This window comes from Cynocephalus volans, chromosome 8 (assembly GCF_027409185.1).
Source record: "Cynocephalus volans isolate mCynVol1 chromosome 8, mCynVol1.pri, whole genome shotgun sequence".
In the NCBI taxonomy this organism is placed as follows: Eukaryota; Metazoa; Chordata; class Mammalia; order Dermoptera; family Cynocephalidae; genus Cynocephalus; species Cynocephalus volans.
In genome coordinates, this window is record NC_084467.1 from 135,939,693 (window position 1) to 135,967,200 (window position 27,508).

At 35.6% G+C, this 27,508-nt stretch overlaps 1 protein-coding gene across 1 annotated transcript in view; it reads left to right on the forward strand.

Moving 5' to 3' along the window:
* The window catches only part of CEP350 (centrosomal protein 350), a 165,457-nt gene extending 139,905 nt beyond the window's left edge, over positions 1 to 25,552 (forward strand). Inside the window, exons 34-38 of the mRNA XM_063103904.1 lie at positions 144 to 2,143; positions 3,019 to 3,423; positions 3,521 to 3,667; positions 5,731 to 5,853; positions 21,669 to 25,552. Coding sequence (XP_062959974.1) covers positions 144 to 2,143; positions 3,019 to 3,423; positions 3,521 to 3,667; positions 5,731 to 5,853; positions 21,669 to 21,833 — 2,840 coding nt within the window. The 3' untranslated portion in view covers positions 21,834 to 25,552. The remainder of the gene's footprint in view (positions 1 to 143; positions 2,144 to 3,018; positions 3,424 to 3,520; positions 3,668 to 5,730; positions 5,854 to 21,668) is intronic.
* Positions 25,553 to 27,508: the final 1,956 nt, after the last annotated feature.

The window sequence follows — 27,508 nt, forward strand, 5'->3', positions numbered from 1 at the left end:
ATTGTTGGTATATTCTCTTAAAAGATAAACTTACCTATGTGTAACCAAAACAGGTCATATTTATTGACCAGAGTTTTTCTTCACTAATATTTGGCTTTTATGATTAAATAATTTTGATGTGATGATTTTTTTTTTTCTTTAAGATGCTTCATTGTCAGGTTCTGAGAGATCAGTATCAGAAAGTTCTTTATCTGCATATGCAAAGAGAATGATTGAATTGGACAGTCGAGCAGAAGAACATTTTCAGACCCCATCTCCAATTCTCAAATCATCAAGGAAAACAAGGGAAGAGTCTGGAGATTCTCTAGAAAGTGTACCTTCGTTACCTCTTCTCGAAGAATTAAATACCCCTAATAGAATTCTTGATGTGTCAGATGCCAAGGTTGAATCTAGTCAAAAATCAGAAATACAAGAAATAGAATATGCAAAATTGGAGGAGAGTGAAATTGAAGATGTCTATTCTAAACAATCTGGGAAATCTGATGTCCTACTGAAACTAGACTTAGAACAGGGAGATTCATCTGAAATTCTTTCAAAGAAAGATCTTCCTTTCGATTCTGTAAATGTTCAAAAAGACTTAGGTAGATTAGCCATAGAAAATCTTCGTAAAAAAGAGGAAATATTGAAAGAGAGACAGTCAGATCAAGATATGGATCATAGTGCAAACATCCAGTCAACAAAAGACATTTATGAACAAAAGAACAAAAAGGAAAGGGACTTGTCTTTGTCAGAATCTCCTTTTGCTCCTAAAGAGATAGCATACTCTGAAGATTTTGAAGTGTCTTCATTCAAGAAAGAAATTTCAGCTGAATTGTACAGAGATGACTTGGAAGTGTCATCTTTGCTTTCACTCAGGAAAGACGCTCAGTCTTGCAGAAATAAGTCACAGCCAAAGAGGAGCTCTCCAAGTAGAGCCACTAGCTTTGGTAGTGATGATGAAATCAGCGAGTGCCTAAGTGAGAAAAGCTTTTCCATTAGTAGCAATGTCCACTCTGAAAGGCTGTTAGAACTCAAGTCCCCTACTGAGCTTATGAAAAGTAAGGAGCGCAGTGATGTGGAGCATGAACAGCGAGATACCGAATCCCCTTCCTTGGCTTCCATTTCTGTTGCAGATGAGTTACTTGATTTTCACATCGGTGATAGGGTGTTGATTGGCAATGTTCAGCCAGGAACTCTTCAATTCAAAGGTGAGACTAGCTTTGCTAAAGGATTTTGGGCTGGAGTAGAGTTGGATAAACCTGAAGGAAATAATAATGGAACATATGATGGCATTGTATATTTTGTATGCAAAGAGAAACATGGTATTTTTGCTCCCCCTCAAAAAATATCTCACATTCCAGAACACTTTGATGACTTTGTAGACATAAATGAGGATGAAGATTCTTATTTAGATGAAAAATATCAATACTGTAATCAAGAGCAAAAAGATACAGAGAGTCCAAAAAATAGAGAAAATACAATTGAATATTTTTGTGAGAAATCTCTACCTAGTATGCATGATATAGAAGCCTCAGTTGATAGAGATAGAAGCCTTAAAATAGAAACAGACAATACACAGGACATGTCTGGGGTAGTTGAAGCCCATGTTCACCAGCAATCTTCAGTGGATTCACTGATTTCTTCAAAGGAAAGCAAAGACCTTGTTTCTGGTGCCACAGGTAAGATTTCCATCCGTCAAGAAGATGATACTTTAGATAATACTTTTTCTGAAGAATTGAAGAAGCAACAGCAAGTTACAGAAAAGGAACAGAACCTATATTCTGAAGTTTCAGAAAAGCTTTCTACTCCACTTCTAGATCTTTTATCAAGAGAGAAAAACCAACTGGAAGCCCAGCTGAGGTCATCATTAAATGAGAAAAAGTCAAAGCAACAACTGGAAACAGTCAGCTTATTGACAGACAGTTTACTAAAAGTCTTTGTGAAGGACACAGTCAATCAACTGCAACAAATCAAAAAAGCTAAGAGTGAGAAAATCCAGCTTAGCAATCAGGAGCTTCTTGATGACGACCAAAAGGAAGTATCACCCCAAGACCTATCCAAAAATTTTGAGGAACAATCACCAAGTGTTCCAAGTTGCTTCTTAAGATCTGAATTAGAAGATGAAAAAGAAGAGATTTCCTCTCCAGATATGTGTCCCAGACCTGTAAGTATTTCCTCTAGAAAAAGTGTCACTTTACCTTGCCTGTGTAGTACATTTTAATTCTGTGGCTTCTGATTGGTTTTTCCCCCAACATGTTGTTTATTTAAAGATCACTATACTAGTTTTTAATGGCCTTGTAGTTATTTTTTGTCTGAAGTGTAATTGTCCTCTGTTATGTCATGAGTAGTCACTGTAGGGTTGTCACAAACACTGGCAGGTTTATGGGAACTGAAACATCCATTTAAACTGCTGGGTTTATAACCCCTGTATACTGTCTACAGATTAGATACCCTTCCAGATTCACTGAACAGTTTATTCCATGGATCTTTCCAGTGATTCTCAATCAAGTTCTTTTTTGCCTATGAAATTATTTGTTCACATATCTATTTAGTCATGGTTGCTTTGTAGAGATTATTAGTTGTGATGTTGAGTCTGGTAAAATTGAAATATATCTACTATGACATATACTCAGACCATCAACTTGTTTAGGTTGCCCATGAACAATTGAGCAAAAGTAATGATTTTGAGTAACTCGAGCCCGATAATCACCAAAGGTAAAAAATTTCATATCCTATTTCCTTATCCCAGAAACACAATCCTGCAGAAACAGTATAATGATGATATAAAAAAGCAGAAAAATGTTAATTAATAAATATTTTATAAAAATTCAGTTGTAAAGCTTATATAAGCAGAATTGTGGGAACAGGATCATTTTTTCTTAAATTGTTCATTAATAGCTACCATATTGTTTTTATTTTGCTTATTTATAGAGAATTATTAAACACAAATAATACATTTACTTTGTCTTTAAAAAAAAACTTATTAAGTGATCCAAGGTCACTAAGTTATGCTCTATTTGAATGCTTGCATTTCTATAGGAGAGCCCAGTGTTTGGTGCCAGTGGGCAAGAAGAGCTTGCTAAGAGGCTTGCTGAACTTGAGATCAGCCGGGAATTCCTGAGCACATTAGATGATCAAGACTGGTTTGATGAAGACTTTGGTTTGAGCTCTTCTCACAAGATCCAAAAAAATAAGGCAGAAGAAACAGTTGTACCTCTAATGGCAGAATCTAAAAGAACACCCCAAAAGCCATGTGAAACATTATTGGCAGTCCCACATACTGCAGAGGAAGTAGAAATTCTTGTACATAATGCAGCAGAAGAACTTTGGAAATGGAAAGAATTAGGCTGTGATCTTCATAGCATCAGTATTCCTACAAAACTGCTTGGCTGTGCCAGTAGGGGTCTAGATATAGAGAGCACTAGTAAAAGGGTCTACAAACAGGTATGTAACATGGAAGGATAATTTTAATTTTTAAACTCGTCTCCTATTGTCTGGAATTTGGATTCTTAGCCATTTTGTTTTATTTTTCTCTATCAAGGCGGTTTTTGATTTAACAAAAGAGATTTTTGAGGAAATATTTGCTGAGGATCCCAACTTGAATCAACCTGTCTGGATGAAGCCATGTAGAATCAACTCTAGTTATTTTCGGCGAGTGAAAAATCCAGATAACCTTGATGAAATCAAGGTAAACTGCAAACTATAAAATATCTCCTTTTTTGACTTGCTGTTCACTTAGCAGACCTATAAATGTCATAAAAACAGGTACACTTCTGTATTATTCACCTTTATGTCTCATGGCCTCTCCATAGTGAATATTCAGTAAATATTTATTGATTCATTGAATCCATGAGCAATGGCGGGATGGGGGTGAAAGGGAACCCTGAGTTCTCGAGTTTGTGCAAAAAAAAAATGTGACATTTAACAGTCATTTTCTATATATGCACAATTTATAGTATTTAAGAAAAAATTAGGAAATACCCAGAGAGATAAATTATTGCAGCTCATAGGAGTTTTAGGTGAGTTTTTTGGAATTTAGAGACAGGTATAATGTTCTAGAAGTATACGTGAAAACATGTTATGTATGTCTTCAACCTGCTGGCCTTGGACACATGGGTGTTACCTGTCCTTTTTTGGTTTTGGAGGTTTCAATTGGTAATATGGTTGTGAAATATGTAGGATAGTAATATGATATGTAAAAATATTTATTATGTTATCTAAGAAACCTTTGAATAGATTTAAGTGCACAGAAGCTACAAAGACTGAACTTTAAATTCACACTGGTGGCAATCTGCTCTGCCTGTTCACGTTTCCTTAATTCAGCAAGAGTTGTATTTCCAGAGCAGTGCTCTCAAACTTTAATATGCATATGAATCACCTGGGATCTTGTTAAAGTGGAGGTTCTTATTCAGAAGATCTGGGGTAGGACCTGAAATTCTGCATTTCTAACAAGCTCCCAAGTATGCTGATGCTGCTGGTTCCAGGACCACTCTAAATGGCAAGGCTTTAGAGTTGTGTTTCTCAAACTTATTTGATCATAGAAACCCTTTAAAAATACTTGATGCTGACAGACAGCCAACAGACATTTATGAAATGTAAAGTATGCTTCCCACAGAAGTTACCACAGGCCAAATCCATCCCATCATCTGTTTTTATAGATAAAGTTTTATTGCACCACAGCCATACCCCTTTGTTTACATATTATCTATGGCTGCTTTCCTGCTATAACAGTGGGGTTGAATAGCTGTGACAAAGACCATATGGCCCACAAAGCCCAACATATTTATAATCTAACCCTCTACAGTAAAAGTTTGGCACACCCTGGCTTAGATGAAAGCAAGTAGCTTTTTCAAAATACGCTTGTGCAGCCCATTCCTTCCACCCTTCCACTGTTGATACATCTTTGAATGTGTGTACGCGTGTCTGTTTGTAGACAGGGTGTGGTGGAGTTGGGGGACACGTTGGTAGTGTGAAAATCTTCTAAGATGATTCTGATTCATAAATGTGTTTCTTCCCCCATTAATGACATTATTTTTTTAAAAAAATACCATAAAAAGTAATAAAACAAATTATCTTATTAATAACAAAGAACAAATAAGTTGAAATATAATATATATACCAACAATCATCAAACTGCATGCATCAATATAACATACAATACATGTTGCCCACTAATTTTGATCGATATAACATTTTATAAAGTTTTTTAAGGGTGATAGTTCAAATATTATTAACAGTAAAATTTTTATGTTTCTTATTCTGAAGTGTTGATTAATATTTCTTTTTGATTTAACATATTTGAATCTTGGTGCTTCCAAATAAACTATCCCAGACAAAGCCCTATACTTTTCTCACATGGCATTGCTCACAAAGTTTCTTTGAGATTTTTCAAGTTCAGAGATTTACTTTATGCTTTCTTTAGTAGTTTTGCTAGCTTGAAGTTAGCTAATGGTGGTTCTTTGGTAAAAGGAACTCTAAAGTGATTTTTCTTTGCAGATTCATCAATGGATTTCACTTGTATATGTTGTGTAAAAACAAAAATTCTTATAAATGAATAAAGTCTGAGCATATGGAATGCTTTTCCTTTTAAATTGCTAAGAGTAATTGTAAATGGAAGAAATTTGTATGATCTTTTATTATAAATACTGCATTCTTAGCGTAAATCTGTTTACTCATGGTCAATACATAAATGTCAGGAACGTCGCAGGAACATCGTTGTTTCTGTTTCATTCATTCCTCTTATTTCCACAGAACTTCATAGCGATTGAAGTACTCAAGTTGTTCAGTCTTAAAAAGGAGCCAAACCACAAAACAGATTGGCAGAAAATGATGAAGTTTGGAAGAAAGAAAAGAGACCGAGTAGATCATATCCTGGTCAGTGTATACAAGCAAACTATTTTTATTTTAACTATATTTTCTTTTTTTTTTTTAAAGATGACCGTTAAGGGGATCTTAACCCTTGACTTGGTGTTGTCAGCACCACGCTCTCCCAGTGAGCTAACCGGCCATCCCTATATAGGGATCTGAACATGTGGCCTTGATGTTATTAGCACCACACTCTCCCAAGTGAGCCATGGGCCAGTCCTAAACTATATCTTCTAAAATCAGAATTTATAGTTAGATTCTAAAAGGAAAAGGGTATAATTGATCTTAGTCTGTGATATTAAAATCATAAAGCCTTCATTTGCTTCATTTAACTTAGCAGTGTTTTGTGGAGAAGTGGAGAAATAAAATCTTGAGTGGAAGCAAAGCTTAAAGTAGTGAATTGAAAAGCGACTAGTGTGGACTCTGGAGCCAGACTGCCTGAGTTTAAATGCCTGCCTGCCATTTAACTTGGTTTGTAATGTTGGGCAAGTTGGTCTAACTTTTTCATGCCTCATTTCCCTATCTGCAAAATGAAGATGATATTGATAGTACCTATCTGATAAAATTATTAGGAGGATTAAATGAGTATACACACACACACACACACACACGCATGGGTGTGCAAAGCACTTAGAACAATTCACCATATATAACTCAATAAATGTTAGCTGTTATCACTCATTATTATTATCATTATTCAGAACTTTAGCCCAATAGGACTTATTTGGTTTTGCAGTATGTTTCTCTAACTTTAGGAAAGTGTTTATCAAAAAAAGAAAAGAAGAAAATTGTCTTTGACTATTTCTTCCCTAAAACAAAAATGTTACATAGGAGCAAACCTCAGGAAACTCAGATGTTACTTGATTTGGGTTTACCTCTAAAGATTTTAATTCTGGACTTTCTATCTTGTCTATATTGACATTCATTTAATGAAAAAAGGTATAATGCTTAAATTTATCAGTTTTCCCTATGTATATACCTCTCTCGTGCTTCATTTACTCAGTAATAAATATACTAGATAACATTTGTTTGTGTTTTACAGTTTATCATTCTTTCTCATGCCTTCTTTGATCCTCACAATAATTATATGAGGTAGGAAAAACAAATGTTATTCTCTGTTTTACAAATAAGATTTGTAAAATTAAATTTAGATTTAAAGATGTTGAGGGACTTGCACAGCAAATAAGAGCCAAGATTTTAGCCAACTAATTTTTCATAGATCTTTGTCTCTCAAGAAGGTGAATTTGTTCTCATATTTCTTCAGTGTTTTAAAGTTTGATTTATTATTAATTTCCAAGATATTACTTCCTTCACTTCTTAGGAATTAAAGAAAAAAGCATGTCAAGAGACATTCATCTAACCTATCAGTTAAATTGATCATATCCCCTTGAATGCACATTGCATCAAGAATTGTGCTAATTAAAGACTGATGTTACAATGATAAGCAAAATATAGACCCTGCCTTCATGGATTCCCAGTTTGCTGGCAGAAACTAGCCATTAATATGTAATTTATGCAAGTGTATAATTATAAATTAAGTAATAAAAATAGAAGAATTGGGAGCTATTGTAAAAGCGTAAATCAGAGGAAACTGTAAAAGCGTAAATCAGAGGAAACTAATCTAATGAGGATTGCCAGGACAAGCTTCCCTGAGGAAGTGACATTTGAGCTCAGATCTTAAAGATGAATAAGCATTAACTGAGCTCTTAAAAGACAGAAGAATTCAGAGAGAACAAAGATGTGCAAAGACCCTGAAAGACACTGAAGAGTCATGTGCAAAGACCCTGAAATAGGAAGATACATGAGTTTGACTTGAAATGTCAATGCGGCTGGAGAGATAGAGAGATTCTTATTGTGCAGTGCCTTTTAATCTATGTTAAGGATTTTGGATTTTATCTTAAAAGCAAGGAGTTTAAGCCAGAGAAATTATAAGATTAGATTTGCAGTTTAAAAATATCGTGGAGGAGTTCTTCAAAAAGAGCAAAAGTATGGAGGAAGAAAGACCAGCTGGAAGGGTATTAAAGGTGAAAGATCACTGCTTAGGTGTATTAAAGCAAAATGTCTTAGATAAATTTATCTTGAGCACATGTCAAGTAAATGAGGAAACTAGCATAGGTAGTGTACCAATTTAAAGTGACATAGAGAGCCAAGGCTTCCAGCTAGTTACAGACTTTTACTTCACATGGTTATAATAGTGTCATCTTAATTAATAGTGGAAGGATTAAATATATCAAGAGGGAGGGCAGCAATTTAGAGCCATCTTCAGACCTGAAATATTAATCAGAAACAACAAGTAACATATCTAGGAAGTGAACAATAAGCAAACTGATCTGCAGTTCTTTATTAAATGTACCAAAACACAGGCCTCCAGCAAGTGCCAAATAGGGTCAGATAAGCAGAAACATCTCTCCAGTAGTTGTCAGAAAATTTTCAAATACTCAAATGTCCATCATCGGATGAGTGGATACGGAAAATGTGGTATATCTACACAATGGAATACTACTCAGCTATAAAAATGAATGAAATACTGCCATTTGCAACATGGATGGACCTTGAGAGAATTATATTAAGTGAAACGAGTCAGGCACAGAAAGAGAAATACCACATGTTCTCACTTATTGGTGGGAGCTAAAAATAAATAAATAAATTCACTCACACACACACACACACACACACACACAAAAAAAAAAAAAAACGGGGGGGGGGAAGAAGATATAACAACTACAACTCCTTGAAGTTGATACGACAAGCAAACAGAAAGGACATGGTTGGGTGGGAGGGAGGAGGGAGGGAGGTTTTGGTAATGGGCCACAATAATCAACCACATTGTTTATCGACAAAATAAAAATTTAAAAAAAAAATTTTTTTCGAATACTAAAAAAATAAAATGTTTCTTTTGCCAGTGTAAGATTATTATAGTTTGGATGAGGGTGATGTCTGTGCACAAAAATTGAAGCGATTTAGCAATTGGTAAACAATAACAAAATATATATTGTGTGAATATCCCTTTTGCCTGTCATAAAATATTTTTCGTCTTCCTACAGAGACCTGACCTGTGTAACTTTTTGCATGAGCTCATTCTTGATATTTAAAAAAATGATACTGTTAGCCTCTTGATTTGATTACTAACAAAAATTGCTAAGCAAACTAGCCTCCTCTCCTACTATTAGATTTGGCCAACCTGCATTTTAGAGGAATTGAGATTTAAAACAACTATTTTTTTTATAACACATAAAACAAAATTTTTTCCTTTAGGGTCTCAAAAGGAAAGTGTCTTAAAATAGAAATTAAAAGAGGTTTTAAAAATAGTATTTATTATGAAATAATTATGCTTGTTTTAGGAAGTTTAGAAAATACTGATTAATCAAAAGAAAATAATTATGATAATCTTACCACCTAGATAATTCTAATATTTTGGTGTGTATAGATTTTGAGTCTTTTTTGTATAGAGAATTTTTTTAAACAAACTGGAATTGTAGTCTCTTTTTTGAAATCTGATTGCTGTAAAAACAAGTAAAATAAGTAAATTATTAAAATGTGGACATTTTTTCTTGTTATTAAATGTTCATCTATTTTATATTATTTTTTACAGCTTTATTTTATTTTTTGTGGAAATATAGTTGTCCGTCATATGTATGTACTACAATTTATTAACCAGTAAATAACTTTTTATTCTTTTTAAAACAACATTTTGGTAATAAACATCTTGCAATATATATTTACATATATTTCCAATAATTTCCTTAGGATATGTTTCTAGAAGTAGAATTGCTTATTAAAAGTATGTGCAGAATGTTAAGATTTTTGTATGTGTTGCCAAATTGTTCTCCAGAAAGGGCGTACTAATTATTCACCAGTGCTATTTTCAGAGTGGTTCTTCTCACCTTTGCCGATACTAGCTGTTACCAATTTTTTTATCTTTACCAAAAGAATGAGCTTATTTTGGTATAAATAATTTTGTTACTTTTTTTTTAACCTGTTATCAGCTATTTTTCTAAATCTTTTACATGTTTAATTATGAAATATTTCAAAAGTATGAAAAGGAATGGAAAATAATATAGATACCTTTGTTTCTGCGATCCCTTTCCTTCATTCTAGTTCAGTTGCCGTCTTTGTGCAGTACATAATTTAGTATTTCATTAACTTCAGGTCTTTAATGTAAACTCTCAGTCTTGTCTTTATTTCAACTCAACTCTTGAGTGATAGATTAGTTCTATGTAGGATTCTAACTTGACAGTTCTTTTACTGCAGCAACTTGAAGATATTATTTCGTTGTAATCTGACCTCTTGTTGCTCTTGAGAAATCTGCTGATAGTCCTTTATGGGGAATTGGTATTTTCTTTTTGCTTTCTATTTAAGATTGTGCACATGTGTGTATACTCATTCTATAATTTCTCTTGATGTGTCTAGATGTGGAATTTTTTTTATTTATCCTTTTTTAGACTCAATTGTATTTTCTGAATCTATAGATTTATATCTTTACTCAGTTCTGGAAAATTCTCAGCTATTGCCTCTTAGAATATTACCTCTTCCCAATTCTTCAATTCACTGTGGTACTTTCTTTAGGAATATCTTTGGCCTATTCTCTCTGGATGGCTCTTAACTCCTCCCCTAAGTAGTCAGCACTTGCCACTCTTTTATTTATTTATTTACTTTTATTGAAACACAATTGATTATACATATTTGTGCGGTACAGAGTTGACCATCAGTATTTGTGTACAATATTTGATGATCAAATCAGGATAGTTGGCATATTTGTCATTACAAAACATACTCATTGTTGGTGTCCATTAACAATTTTCTCCCCCTTGCCACTTTTTTAAATACACATTTGTTCTGGTTCTTAGGATTCTACCCTCCCCCAGCCCTCAAGATTTCTGTATGCATTACAAATATTTTTGTCATATTTTATCCAATATATCTACATATTTATATGAGAACTTTTTTATGTTATTTTACTTTATTTTACTCTTACTTTACCACTTTTGCTGGAAGTCGTGACAGCTAGTTTTCTTATACAGAGTTATCTTTTGTTGTCTTTTTATGTACTCCAAGAGTTTTCCAAATTTTACTTGTAATTAATATTTGGATATTATAGTTCGAGAGAGCAGGAGAAGACAGTGGTTAATACTTTGGTCAGTCCAATACTATAGATAAAATGAAGTCATCTTTTCTTAGAAAATTAATGGTTTTTATTGTTTTTCTATAGTTTTAACTGTTGACTATTTTTCTTAGAATCTCCAGTTTTAAAGGGTTCTGCAACTTCCTGAGCTTCATTTAATATTGTTGGAGGTAATGAACCCCAAATGCTGTCATGGGTGTTAGCACTACTAAAATGGGAGAGGATGGCATAGTAGTTAAGAGTACGGTCTCTGGAATCAGACTGTAAGGTTTCAATCTCGTTCCTACCACTTGCTGACACTGTACACCTATTGTGGAAAACAGTATGGCAGTTCTTCAAAAAACTAAAAATAGAACTACCTTAAGATACAGCAATCCCACTCCTAGGTATTTATCCAAAGGAAAGGAAATCAGTATACTAAAGAGATACCTGCACCGTGTATTGCAGCATTGCTTACAATAGCCAAGATATGGAATCATCTGTGTCTGTCAGCAGATGAATAAAGAAAATGTGGTGTATATACACAATGGAATGCCACTTAGCCATAAAAAAAGAATGAAAATCATGATATTCATGACAACATGGATAAGCATGGAAGATATTATGTTAAATGAAGTAAGTCAGGCACAGAAAGATAAACACTGAATGTTCTCACTCACATTTGGGAGCTTAAAAAAGAGTTCATAGAGTAGAGAGTAAAATTGAGGTTATTAGAGGCTAGGAAGGGCAGGCAGGAGAAGGGACAGGGGATAGGGAGAGGTTGGTTGATGGATACAGAATTACAGTTAGATAGGAAGAATAAATTCTAATAGTCTGTAGTGTTAGGAGTCTGTAATTAACAATAATTTACTGTATATTTTCAAATGTCTAGAAGAAAGGAGTTCAGATGTTCTCATAACAAAGAAATATGTTTGTGGCGGTGAATATGCTGGCCTGATTTGATCATCACACAGTGTATACGTGTATCAAAATTTTATTCTGTACCCCATAAATATGTACAATTATTACATGTCAATTAAAAAATAAAAAATGTTTTAAAAGGGTTAAAAAAAAGTGGCTTTTGGTAAGTTACCTCATCTCTCTGTCTCAGTCTCCCCATCTGTAAAATGGCAGCCTCATAGAGTTTTTGTGATGATTAACTGAGATATAATATGTATTAAGTGGCATATAGGAAGCTCTCAAAAATATTAGATATTATTAACATTTATTTTCATTGACTTACAGCCTTCATACTTGATCCCTGCCCTCCCTGTCTGCAAATAGCCAGAGTCCAAATTATGTAGATTAGAACTTGGGACAGAAATTTGACTTGATGCTCTGAGATTATTATGTTATTATTAATTATTATTATATATATCACTTAAACATTTTTGTTTTTTTAAATGTGAAAGAATTCCATCTTTTTATAAAAACATACAAGCACTTAAATCTGTTTTAGCTACAGTATTTTTAATCTGTCACCTATGCCTGTTATAACATTCTTGAGGGCAAAAGCACTTTGACTAGGAGCAAGCAGAGGCAGTCACCTCTGCCTAAATACTGCTAGTAGATGTAATTCCCAGAATGCTCTGAGTCCAACTTTCTATATTATATCATATTGTCAATCATATTGTCAAGTTTTTAAATACATTTTTATAACCATTTCCAATCTTTTTTTCCATCACACTAGATTGTGATGTTGTTAATATAGAATTAAATCATGTGAACAAAGTCCGGTTGGAACCATGCTTCATAACAATAATGAGAAAAGAACTGTTCACATATTTCCCTATTAAAGCATTATTGAAAGGATCCACTGAGCACCAAGTAGCATGTGTGGCCAGTACAAATTGATCCTGTCCATCAATAATTATTTCTTAGGCACCTGCTATATGCTAGGTGGTACTCTAGGCCCTGGGGAACATTAGTGAGCAAATCAGACAAAACTCTTCAAGGAACTTTCATTCTAATGAGGGAAACAGATATGATAAATCAAATATACAGAGGGAATAAGGAAATGTTGAGTGAAGGAGGTTGCAATTTTAGTTAGGTTGGCTGAGGAAGATCTCACTGAGAAGATGATGTTTGCATAAAAGACTAAAGAAAGTAAGGGAATGAGCCAAGTGCTCATCAGAGAAAGAACATTCTAAGGAAAAGCTATAGTGGGCCTTGCATACTGAAGGAATAGTCACTGTGTATGGAGCAGAGCGAGAGGTGGAAACGAGTAGTAGGAGCTGATGTCCCAGAGGTGATGGAGGATGAGTGTGGGGGCCAGACCATGGAGGGTCTGATCGGCTTTAAGGACTTGAGCTTTTACTCTATTGAGAAGGGCAGATGTTTAAGGTTTTGAGCAGAAAAGTGACGTGATCTGACTTAGGTTTTTATAGGACCACCCTGCCTGCAGTGTTGAGAATTGACCGAGACAGGGAGGCAAAAGTGGGAGCAAGGAGACCAGTAGGACACTGTAATAATCCAGGCAAGTGATAATAGTGGCTGGGACCAGTTTGGTGGTTGGAAGTGGTGAGAAATGGTCAGATTCTGGATATACTTTACAACAGAACAACAGAATTGCTGATAAATTGAATGTGGGATATAAGAAAAAGGAAGGTGTTAAGGAGAACTCCATTGGATTGGCCTGAGCAATTGGAAGGATGAAGTTGCCATTTGCTGATTTAGGAGAAGCATATTTGCCAGGCACATCAGTTGTTCTGTTTTGAACATGTTAAATTTGAGATGTCTAGTAGATATTCAAATGGAGATATTGAGTAGGCAATAGGATATATGAGTCTGAAGTTCAAGCAAGAGTCCTAGGCTGGAGATATGAATTTGGGAGTGGTGAACATATAGGTGGTGGTCAAAGTCATGAGACCAAGAAAGAGTGAAGACAAATAGGAGGTGCATGGACTGATTCCTGGAGCATCCAATGTTTCGAGTGTTAAGAAGGTGAGGAGGAACCAACAAAAGGGGCAGGAATAGCCAATGAGGTAGAAGAAAACCAGGTCAGAGAGGGGAGGGATCAGCTGTGTCGAGTGCTGCTAATGGGTGAAGTGCAATAGGGACTGAGAACTTAACCATGAAACTTAGCACTGTGGAGGTCATTATTGATCTTAATGTTAAAACAAGTAGTTTTGGTGGCATGGGTGAGATAAAAGCTTGATTAGTGTGGATTTCACAAGAGAATGAGGGACAGATTAGGGAGAGCAAAATTGGACACTTCAAAGGAGTTTTGTGGTAAAGAAAAAAATGGAGTGGGAAGTGGTGACAAGAGAGAATTCTTTTAGAAAGAAATATGCTGTTTGTATACTGATGGGAGAGATTCAGAGAAAATGTGATGATGCAGGGAAGAGAGGAGAACAATTCCCTGAGTGGACAGAGGATGGAATACACACAGTGGAGGGGTTGGCGTCAAAGAGAATCTTTTTTTGTTTTGTCTTGTCTTTTGTTTGTTTTTCTTTGTTTTTGGTGGCTGGGCTGTACAGGTATCCAAGCCCTTGACTTTGGTATTATAAGGCTGCACTCTAACCAACTGAGCTAATTGGTCAGCAGAATTTTTTTTTTAATATTACTTTTAGTTGACAATTCATAATTGTATATATTTAAGGGGTACAATGTGATGTTTGTAATATGATTTTTGTTAATGGAAAAATAGAACTGAAAGATAATACAAATCTTTCCATGAACTTTCTGAAGGACTCTCATGCAATGTGGGATGATTAAATCAAGCTAAATAACATATCCATCACCTTGCTTGCGTGTTATTTTTTATAGTGAGACATTTGAAATTTACTCTTAGTTATTTTGAAATATGCAATACGTTTTATTAACTATAGTCACCCTGCTGTGCAGTAGACCTCAAAACTTATTCTTCCTGTATATCTGAAACCTTATACTCTTTGACCAACAACTCCCTGTTTCCTCCCTCTCCACACACACACATACGCACCCTGCCACACCACCTCAGCCCTAGCCTCTGGTACCTGTCATTCTGCTCTGCTCTTCTGAGGGTTCAGTTTTTTTAGATTCCACATATAAGTGAGAAAATGTAGTATTTGTCTTTCTTTGCATGGCTTATTTCACTTTAGCATAACGTCCTCCAAGTTTATCTGTGTTGTCACGGATGACAGGATTTTCCTCTTCTTTAGCGTTGAATAGTATTCCATTGTGTATATAGACTACATTTTGTTTATTCATTCATTCATTGGTGGACACTTATTCCACACCTTGGCTTTTGTGAGTCCATTGTAGCTTTTGTGAGTAAAGCTACAGTGAACATGGTGGGAGTGTCTTAAGATACCCCTTTGACATTGATTTCAGTTCCTTTGGATATATACAGTATACCTGGAAGTGGGATTACTGGATCATACGGTAGTTCTGTTTTTAGTTTTTTGAGGAAGCTCAAAAAACTCTTTTCCATAATAGCTGTAGTAATTTACATTCCCCACCAACAATGTCCAAGGGTTCCCTTTTCTCTGCATCCTCTCCAACACTTGTTATCTTTTGCCATTTTGATAAAAGCCTATCTAATGGGTGTGAGGTGATATTTCATTGTGGTTTTAATTTGAATTTTACTAATGATTAGTGATGTTGAGCATTTTTCTATATACCTGTTGGCCATTTGTATGTCTTCTTTTAAGAAATGTCTATTCAGATTCTTTGCCCAGTTTTTAATCAGGTTATTTGTTTTCTTGATATTGAGTTGCGTTCCTTATATATTTTGGATATTAACCCCTTACCAGATGTATGGTTTACAAATATTTTCTCCCATTTTGTGGGTTGTCTGTCTGCTTTATTGTTTCCTTTGCTGTGCAGAAGCTTTTTAGTTTGATGTCATCCTATTTCTCTTTTTTTTTGCTTTTGTAACCTGTGCTTTCAGGGTCATATCCAAGAAATCGTTGCCCAGACCAATGTCATGGAGCTTTCTCCCTATGTTTTCTTCTAGTAGTTTTGGAACTTCAAGTCTTATATTTATGTCTAATCCATTTTGAGTTGATTTTTGCATATGGTTTGAGATAAAGATACACTTTTATTCTTCTGCTTGTGGTTAGCCAGTTTTCCCAACACCATTTATTAAAGAAACTGTCCTTTCCCCATTGTATGTTCTTGGCACCTTTGTCAAAAATCAATTGGCTGTAAATGTGTGGGTTTATTTCTGGACTTTCTATCTTGTTCCGTTAGTCAAGGTGTCCATTTTTATGCCAGTACCACGCTATTTTGATTACAATCACTTTATAAAATATTTTGAGTGAGGTAGTATAATGCTTCCAGCTTTGTTCCTTTTGCTTAAGATTGTTTTGGCTATTTGGGGTCTTTTATGGTTCCATATGAATTTAAGAATTGTTTTTTCTATTCCTGTGAAAAATGACATTGGAATTTTGATACAGTGGACATTGACTCTTTCTTTTTAAAAGATGACCGGTAAGGGGATCTTAACCCTTGACTTGGTGTTGTCAGCACCACTCTCTCCCAAGTGAGCTAACCGGCCATCCCTATATAGGGATCCGAACCTGTGGCCTTGATGTTATCAACACCACACTCCCAAGTGAGCCATGGGCTGGCCCTGACATTGATTCTTTAGATCACTTTGGGTAGTATGAACATTTTCACAATATTAATTCTTCCAATTTTAATGGGTTAATGGATTCGTGGGTTATCATGAGAGTAAACTGGTGGCTTTATAAAGAGAGGAAAAAAGAACATTAGGACACTCAGTCCTCTCACCTCATGACGTCTTGCACTACCTCAGGACTCTGCAGAGTTCCCACCAAGAAGAAGACCATCACCAGATGAGCCTCCTGGACCTTGGACTTTCTGGCTTCCAGAATAGTGAAAAATAAACTTTGTTTCTTTATAAATAAATAAAAAATTCTTGCAGTCCATGAACACAGGATACCTTTCCATTTATTTGTGTTTTCTTAAATTTTTTTGGTCAGTGTTTATAGTTTTCAGTGTACAGGTCTTTTTCTTCCATGGTTAAATTTCTATCTAAGTATTTTATTTTTTATTTTATTTTATTTATTTTAAATTTTATTTTATTTTGCTATTGTAAATGGGATTGTTTTCTTAATTTCCCTTTTAGATAGTTTGTTATTAGTACATACAAACAGTACTGATTTTTGTATGTTGATTTTGACTCTACAGCTTTACTGAATATGTTTATTAGTTCTAATAGTTTTTTTGGTGAAATTTTTAGATCCACCAAAGATCATGTCATCAGCAAATATAGCATATTTCACTTCTTCCTTTCCTATTAGGATGCCTTTTATTTCTTTCTCTTGCCTAATTACTCTGGTGAGGACTTTCAGTACTGTGTTGAAAAGAAGTGGTGAGAGTAAGCATCCTTTTCTTGTCCCTGATCTTAGAGGAAAGGCTTTCGACTTTTCACCACTGAGAATCAAGTTAGCTGTGGGTTTGTCATATATGGCCTTTATTGTGTTGACGTACATTCTCTTTATACCTAATCTGTGGACAGTCTTTAATCATGAAATGGTATTGAATTTTGTCGAATGCTTTTTCCACATTTATTGAAATGATCATATGATTTTTATGTTAATGATCATATGATTTTTATCCTTCATTTTGTTAGCGCTGTATATCACATTTATTGATTTGCATGTGTTGAACTATCCTTGCATCCCAGGGATAAATTCTGCCTGATCATGGTGAATGGTTCTTTTATCAAACTGAATCTTAATTGCCCTTTTAAAACACTTGTAACATGATAAATGATTATACTGAACATTTCATAATAAACTGTTTCTTGTTCTAGATTTTTAAAATGTATATTTTAGCTGTTGCTTGGGCTGGGAAGGTCCCTAATCTGTCTAAGCATGCATGTGTCTTTAGGTATTATTTGAGGTGAGTATAATACAAATAATGTTTTTTTGACATAAAGATCTCTGTTAGCCAAAAAAGAAGAGAAATCTTTCTTTCAGCTTTAGTTCTCACTCTCTGTCCCTTTACCCTTCACAAAGACATTGATTAACTTATATCTTAGGTTAGCTGAGAATTTGAGCTATTTTTAGCAGTGTATTTTCAAAGTATATATGACATGGAATGAGTAACAAGTAATTAGACCAACTTTTATATATCCTTTATGTTCAGTGGCCTTGAAAATCTCTCTACGATAGGTAGAATTATACTTAGAATGGCAAATCCCATAGTGAAACCACCTACCTAATGACTGAATTTCCTTTACAGATACTCAACAGCTCCTGAGTTTCTGCCTATCATTGATAAGTTCTTTATCATATTAAGCCTAAATTGGTTTTCATGTAATTAATTACAATTTTCTTTTATAGCTTTGGGGCTTTACATAACAATTTTCATTCTTCCTACACCCTTTTGAAGCAGCTATCCTGTTTCATCTGTCTTTTCTCCCTATTCGATGTTGGTACCCTCTCCTGTTGTGTGATGTGGTTTTGTGTGCCTTCAACAACATCAGCTTCAGCTCTCTGCAGTGTCCCGTTTTAAATACAGTGCTCAGAATTGGTCATGTAATGTTTCGTGTATTGTTTAATGAGTACAGTCATATGACCTCCTTTTTTTTAGATAGTACACTTTGATTAATACTGTTTGGGATCACATTTCTTTTGTTTATTTTTAGCTACATCGTACTCATAGACTCACAGGTGCTTAGGAAAACCCCAAGATTAAAATCCCAACCTGCAGTTTTATAGTTATTTTTTTGCACCCTATTACAGGATATTATTTTATTTTTTCATCTTGTTAGATTTGGCCCATTGTTCCAGGCTACCAACACATTTTTTGGGTTCTTTCTTCAAAGACAGGTATTTATATTTCCTAGCTTCATGTTATCTCTAAAACTGATATACCTTCCTTCATCTAGGACATTGCTGAAAACAATGAACTGGACAGAGCCAAAGACAGCCTTTCAGCTTTCACTGAAAATGTCAATATACCAGATATTTATGTAGCACCTTCTATTTGCACTGTCCTAGTCACTAGGGAACTATAAATAAAAAGAAACAATCCTTTAAGAGCTCACAGCCTACTGGTAGAACAGGTACACAGAATACAATTCAACATGGTAATTGCTATAGTGGAATATGAACAAGGTAAAATGGGAGCACGGAGGGAAAAGCTCCTGAGTCTTCCAGGCAGAAACTTCCTTCCAGGTTAATAGCTATTCTTTAACCAAAAAAGTGCAAAACACTGACTGACTTGTCTGTGTTTCCCCATCTTGTTCACAAGGATATGGTGAAAGACCCTGGCATCTTCTTGCTGAAATCAGGCCACATTCTATTTACCACATTTTTGTATTCTACCAGCCCAATGCCCTGTCAAAAAAAAAAAAAAAATGAAGTGACTGTTAGTCTTACTTTTAAATATAATTTAATTAATTTGTTTATATATTTAGTAGTTTTTATATGTATATATATGTACAAACATATATACATATATCTTCAGGAGCAAGAGCTGGGGAAATATGTCATAGAATATAATAGACTCTGGAGACCAGGAGAAAAAAATAGAGGCAGATTTGCAGTTGCTATAATTGAAGTTCCAATTTGGGCTTTGAGCTTTCCGATGACCAAAGCAAACAGGAAACATCATGTTAGTTCTCACTGACTGAGAAAGAAATAGTTTCTGTTCTTAAGGAGAAGCAAAGCTTTTGCCAGCACTGAAGTCTTACATTTCAGTGTGGAGTGCGTTGAGAGAATAATAAATAATGTCATGAGCCTATATTTCTACTACAAGTGTGAAAAAGATTTCCTTAGGACAGTGTTTCCTAAGTTTTCTTATTGCGGAGGAAATTACTCAAAAAACAGATTTAATATTAAAAGCTAAGAGAACTTGTCTATAAAAAGGAAAGCTGTACATCTTTGAACAAATTCATTAGGGATGTGAAATCTTTTGTACAGATGCACCTATTAGCATTCCCAGAACATAGTTATCTCTCAGCACCAGTTTGAGAAGTGTTGCATTAGGCTGTTTCTTACAGCGTCCTTTGTAAGAGAGAATCACCAATTCCTTGGTAGGTTAATAAATATTTCTTACACAACCACACAACATGATTCTGTGGTCAAATAAACACAGGAAACTCTGACACACACAAGTTTCTTTACTGGTGGACTTCTCTTTAAGAGGCTAGTGTACATCATAAATCTCTAAAACTTATTTGGCTGTAGAACCCTTTTTGGTCATACATCTGTGTTACATGGAGTGTAAATTAGGGAACAGAGGAATGAATGTTTACATATCTTTAAAACAACCTTCCTTAAAGAGAAAGAATGTGACAGCCACCTTGTCATATATTTGTCAACCCCGACCAAGAGTATATGCTGGACAGCGCTGGTCTTCCCCTCTCTCACTCTTTCACACTTCAGGATGCTGATGTGGTCTTTTTCTCCTGAGAGTCTTCTCATTTCCTCATAACAGGGACCAGAGTACAAGTTCCCCTCTTTACTTCCTCTGCCTTTTTCGAGATGAAACTGTGATAAGGGCAAGCCAGGAGCTTGTTATCTCTTGTTTTTTTTTTTTGCCAAGTTAGACTTCTGGTAGTGACCTCTGTCACTGCAATTAACATCTGAATTTGTGACTAGATCAGAGTTCACCATCTACTTTCTCTACCTGGCCTCCATCCCATTCACGTGTCACTGTGTATAATAAAGTCTGACATGTTTCCTTTATAATAAAGTAGTGCTTTTTTTGGTTTGTTTTTTGAGATCTCAATTGGCTTTATTACAATTGTAGAATCGGGCAACACGTTATCCATAAAATAGAATAAGTGTTCCCCATAATGTAGTTTTTAAAAATTTATTATAAACAATAAATATTGGGCAGTTATTTCTAATTTGATTAGTTTTCATTTACCTAGGAATCCCAAAATCCTAAAATACAAAAAACAAGTATTCTATAACAGTGATTTTTAAAATAAACTTAAGCAGTGTTATATTTTTAAAATATCCTAATGAATATTAAATGCTATTTATTTATACTCTGAAATCATATCCAATATTGTCTTTGGATATAAATCCAGCATTTTGTGATCTTCCTTCACCTTAAATTCTTATACATATTCTCTTATGTTGATATAGACAACTGTCTTAGTCTGTTTTGTGCTGCTATAACAGAATACCTGAGACTTGGTAATTTGTAAAGAATAGAGACTTATTTCATACAGTCCTGGAGGCTGGGAAGTCCAAGGTTGAGGGGTCCTCATCTGCAGAGGTCATTTTTGCTACATCACCCGTGGCAGAAGGTGGAAGAGCAAGAAAGCACGAGCTTGTGCACACACACAAGAGAGGAGGAGGGGGCAAACTCATCTATATCAGGAACCCACTCCCTTGATAACTGCATTAGTCCATTCGTGAGGACAGACAGAGCCCTCATGACATAATCACGTCTTAAAGGTCCTACCTTTTAACACCATTGCATTGGGGATTAAGTTTCCAACACATGAATTTGTGGGGGGACACATTCAAACCATAACAACAACACACTTGTAATCCTTAATAGCTAAAAAATACTAAAATGTCAAACTGAAATGTAGTTTCGAAGCAATTTTTATTTTATTCACCAACTGAGTTTCTTTAAACTTCTTGCAATTTTAAAAGTGATGATATCATATAAATGACCTGTTTTCTTGGGTTTATTTTTTGAGCTGTAATCCCATAGATGAGACTATAGAGATAGTAAATATCATTAATTTCCTAGCTTTTTGTGACAGGGATTTTCTAACCTTGTTGCCTTCTATTTCTAGGTACAGGAGCTCCATGAGGAAGAGGCACAGTGGGTGAACTATGATGAGGATGAGTTGTGTGTGAAGATGCAGCTAGCTGATGGCATCTTTGAGACCTTGATCAAAGATACTATTGATGTTCTGAATCAGATCAGTGAAAAACAGGGAAGAATGCTACTTGTGTGACATCTTGCAAATAAATCGAACACTGCTAATATGAGTCCTGGGCCTTTCTGCCTCCTGATATACACCCCATCTCCATCATAACAAGAGTGCTTCTGGACCTTGTACCTGTTCTTAAAGACTACTGGTTTGGAGTTGATGGGACAATGTAGTATATATATCTGGTATTACAGCCTTTGCCTTTAGAGACTATCCACTGGATTAATTGGTTATTTTCGGTGGGCAGGGTTGCAGTTCTGATGTTGAGACACAGCATAATCCTACACCTCTTGTTAACACCCTTCTAGGTGTCAGATGAGGGCTGAAAACATCAGACTTACCTCTGAGCTTAGAATAGGGTATCACTTTCTCAAATCCGAAGTCAGTCAGAGAGGTCTACAGATAAATACCATTTTTGAAATGTAATCCTGGTCTGTACCATGAAAGTCATATATGGACATTATATTCTCTAAACAGTATTAAATCCTTAACCACTTCTAAAATAGGCAAGTTTAATAATGTCTGCCTATTTTATATTCTGGAGTTTATTTCATTTCTTTTTGAAGACCATTTTCTTCCATTATTGCAGTTGAGCAGCACCAAGTGGACTATCAAGTTAACAGAAATAAATGGGTAGCCTTGCTTTCTGGGCACCAGCTAAAGAATTTTAAACCTTTGCATTATATTTGGTGTTCTCTATATGGGCATGAAAACAGAGAAATGCCCCCAGTGAAGACTGGGCTCAAAGGACTGAGGCAGGGCTGGTTCTTCTACTCCTTGTTTTACCCCTGCACTTTTCTTACTCATTCTGAACCTCTACGAGCTGCTCCCAGAATCACAGATACTCAGGACCATCTCAGGCATCCAGGCATGGCAAAAGTGGAAACAATTCATTTTGGCCTACAAACCTTCAACCCCCATCTTTCCCCAAGAAGTCAGAGATGCTGTTACTTGAATGATTTAGGAAATGAGTGTGTGCACCAAAGACAAAAAGATATTGTCTCTTGTTTGTGTGCTTGTTTTGTGCTATGAAACATTTTTTAATTTATTTTAAGGTAAATTATTAAGTTGAAAACGTGTGTCCCTATTCAAGTGAAAGTTCTTGTAATAGTTAAACCTCCATCTTGAAGCTTATATGGTTCATAGTCTTTGCACAGGAAACCTACAGTTTTAACAAATCCATACATGTATTGAAGTCAGTTTAATTCAGTGAAAAGAAAATGAGCTTTTCCAAGATCACTTGCAGTAGGAGGAATGGGAAAAAATTATTTAAAAGCACTGTAAAATTTAATTCTGCCTCTCTTGCAGCATTGCTTCTCACAGCTATTACCTATATCTGAAAAAAATCTATAGACTCTAGCTGCTACATTAGAGCATACAAGATGCTCTCCTGGGACCTCACTACCCTGCCTTCTTGACTGGTTTCCCTTAATCAGTCCTGTTCCTCTTCTCAAGTAATCTAGAAGAACGTGGTTAATCTTAGGCGTGAGTGTAAATGCCTTAATATTGAAGGTCCTAATTAGAAGCATGATATGACATCCACTGGATTCATATTAACGAATATCCTGGAATGTTATAGCTTCAAAATATGTTAGAAAAACCCCAAAGATGGTTTAATCTTTAAGTGTGCACGTTTGTTCATTTATGCATCTTTTCCTCCAAACTTGCCTTTGCGTCTTAAATGTTTCACTATGCACACTTCCATTCCTCTTTGGTTTCATCTTGTCATTATAAGAAACTTACTGAGAAATCATTGGAATATTTGCATTTTGCACAATGACTGACTGGTATGATAGCTCTTGACAAATAAGGAAAGCACTGAAATGTTGTTATTGGGTCTCGGGAAATTCTCAGATTGATGTATTACCAGCATTTCTTCTGGGCTTTTCATGTTGAGCTGTAGTCTTGTAGCCATAATGAGCAAACTGACTAAAAGAAGCAAAGGTTTCTTGGGGTTATTAACCAGTAGTGTGGAAATATTATTTTCATGTGGCTTTTCTTTTCAGTTTGTGTTATTTGGAAAACAGAAAAACATCTTGTCTACAGCCTTTGGCTGTTTGTAGGATCACATTGTCCTTATGATACTGAAACTTTACAGCTGCTGTAAATTTTTTATAAATGAATATCGAAATATTATAATAGGAATATAGGTTGTTTTTCTATATCTTCATTATTTGGACCTAAAATCAATTTGTAATAAGAAAATTTATCTTTACTCTTTATGACATTATGATTCCAGAAAAGGAAAAAAAAATATATAGATCCATGGAATCAGCAATTTGGACTTAGAGTTCTCTGCTAAGAAATGCTGCCAAGAATGTGGCACTAGCTGTCCTTGCATATTCCAGCTGTCTTTACTATCTTAAGAATCCTGGGTTCCAGATGAGAGGCAGGAATAGATCAGTCTTACTCTTTGCTAGAAATTATTATCCATAGTTTGGTAACAAAAAAAACGAGGAAATCAGTAGTTAGATTTTTTTATTATGTTAACTATTTGGATCTAATTGAAATGAGTTTATTGTTAGGCTTAGGAATGATAAATATGGATACCTAGCCACTCCTTTCATATTGGTATCTTTTTAATCAAGCTCTGCCTCTTAACCAAGAACCTAAATACTCTCTTTCTAATCTTTGTTCCTTCTTCCACACCTCCATCCTCTTTCACTCTTTCTTCATAATTCCTCTAAGAAAAAGATCTTTGCATCAGCACTAATATCTTTTAGAATAGCACTATCAGAATTTAGTAGTAAACAACATATACAGGCTTCAGAATTATTTCTGAGTCCAGAACAATTTGTGCTATCCAGGGTAGTTAACTCTGGGTTAAATAAGTACAGGGTATAGATTCCCTCTTCAGGTCTAAACAGGAATTTTTACTCTAGGGAAAAGTGGGAAGAGCTCAAAAGTAGTTAATAAGGAAGGTAATTTGTTTTTCTTTTACCTAAAAGAAAAGAAAATTCCTTCTGTGACTACAGGTCTCTGAGAAATTATCTTTCAAAAGAGATTTCATTACTCATAAGAGTGTTGTGGCCTATTGATAAAAACAATTTTGTTCACTTTCTTGTCTTGAAAAAAAGTGGCCTTAGCTTTTTGCAATACTTGAATAAAGTGTGTACTAAAGAATTTCTGTAGCACAGCATTAGAGACTTATAACTTCTGCAAGAAATTCAAACTTACATCTTCCTTTTACTACCTTAAGAATACTAGTGAATAAAACATTAATTCAAAGAGCAAATGATAGAAACTACAATGATGTTTAATGCAAATTGTAGGAATTTACATGTTTACAAATCATCTTAAACTGGTTGTGCAGCAATTCAATAAAATATCTTTGTATTATAAAAATGTGAAGAAAAATGTAAACTGATGTAAAGGAGGTACTGTCATTTTAATTAACCTATGTTTTAATAGCTTTTCCTTCTGGACTTTGCAACACCTTCTAGGTAAACAAATTGCAAAGCATTCTCTGGGAGGCCTGGCCTCCTTGTGTGTACTGTACTGTGCAGACATGAAAAAATAAACCTGTTTACTGTGTATGTGTAAATAGCCTGGTCATCAGGCCATTTTCAGCCAATAGTCACATCCAGTGCAACTTGCACAGAAGATTTAGGGGTGTGGTTTGTAAGTATGATCTGTAAAATAACTGGGATGAATTCCCGTGTATACCTGTGTAAATAGATTTGTTAACTGAACTTTACTTTAAGAAAAGATAAAATCTGTAAATAAACTGATTTATAAATTAATTTTATGTCAGGTGTTCATTTTTACCTTGAGCCAAGTTTAGAAAACCAGTCCACATAAAATTCACTTATTTCTGACTTCTTATTTGGTCACAGGGAGCTTATGCTTGGGCGATAGAATAGGTGAGCTGTGTATAAGAGCTATTTACCCTACACATAAATACCATCAATACATACATCTGAGCAGCTGTGGCTTTGACAGGTTCGTCCCTCATTTTTTCAGCAGTTAGTCGTTGAGTACCACTTTCATTTTCTGAGTGCTGTGCTGAGTGCTGGGGAGATAGCAAAAAAGACAGATGTGGTCCCTGACCTCATGGAGCTTAATGTCTAATGAAAGAGAGTCATTAAAAAATGATTCAAAAACCAATTCGTAGCGCCAGCTCAAGGCTCACTCAGGAGAGTGAGGTGCTGATAACACCAAGGCCACGGGTTCGGATCCTATATAGAGATGGCCAGTTGGCTCACTGGCTGAGCGTAGTGCTGACAACACCAAGCCAAGGGTTAAGATCCCCTTACCAGTCTTCTTTAAGAAAAACCAAAAAACAATTCATGTCAAATTGTAACAATTACTGCAAAGGAAGCATATACCGGGTTTGAGAATGTCTTTAAAAAAGGACTCCCCAAGAAGGGAGTGGGTCAAGGAAGAGCTCCCTGCTACATTATAACTTTTCTACATTGGTGGGCTTCTTCCTTCTAATTCATGGCAAATGCCACTTCTCCCAAATGACTTGGATTTTGATCACCTTTGCAGAATAACACATATAGGAAAGTCACACACAATTGGGCCACAAAGAAGAGCAGCCAGTTGATTACTAGGTGTGGAGGCTATAATTTATTTCTGGAAATAGCTTGGAGCAGAATGGAGCTGGAGGTATAGAAGAATAAAAGAACTCCAATAAAAGAAATGTATGGCGTTCAGGATAATGAAGCATTTCTGGTCCAACAGATTAGAAGCAGGAACCATTATCATCTCATCCGAGTTCCTCTGGTTGCCTCCTGATGGCCGTCTCTGCTACATCTTTAACCCCTTACACAACCATGAGCGTTTAAGAAATTCTCATAAAAAGACTGACCCCAAATTGCAGCAGATTCTAAGAAATGGTTCAACTCATAAAACAGATATTTGAGTGCCTACTATGTGCCAGATACTGTAGTAGGTGCTAAGGACACAATAGCAATGACACATTGTATCTTGGAAAAAAGATCAAATACTTGTAACCTTGAATCAAAATATATGAAAATGGTAGACAGGAGGATGGCAGTTGACACAGCCAAGAATGGCGAGACTTACGTTGGTGAGAACCATGATGGGAAGTGCCTACGGAAGTGAATATTGAGGAGCTGCCTCGGAAGAAGGTGTGGAGCATGGAGATTGTTTCACCATTCACTAGGTGGCCAGGCTGTTGTGGCCAAGGCCAAAAGGCAGAGAAGTGCCTCCAGGGAAGAGGTGCATGATTCGAGGTTGCTGAGAGTAGACACACCAGGCTCAAGTGGCACAGTGTTTACTTAACAGCAAGAGGAGGGAGTGCACTAGACCCAGCCCTTTGAAGTGTGTTGGTCCCCCATGGCCAGCAGATCCACTCCACCACCAACTCAGGTGATATGACTGTAAGCACCCCACTTCATGCTGCAGTGGACAGACCCTCGCCCTTTCCCTCCCCCGTGGCGGGGTCTGAATGACAGAAAGCTGGGGGCATGCCTGAGGGCCATTGACTCATGAGCCTAAGCAGAACGAAGGACTGTCATTGAGTCTGAAAAAGGGCAAGATACTCCCTCACATGGAGATAAGCCCAGTATAGGCTGTGAGGATTCTCGGTAAGGAAGTGTTCAGGCCCAAGACCCATTTGTATGTGATCATGCAGGGGCAAAAAGCTGCACATGATCACCTTTCCCAACAGGGATGAAAACAAGGAAATTGATTGCAAGTTTAAAAGGAACAGTTGGACCTTCGGGGTACCC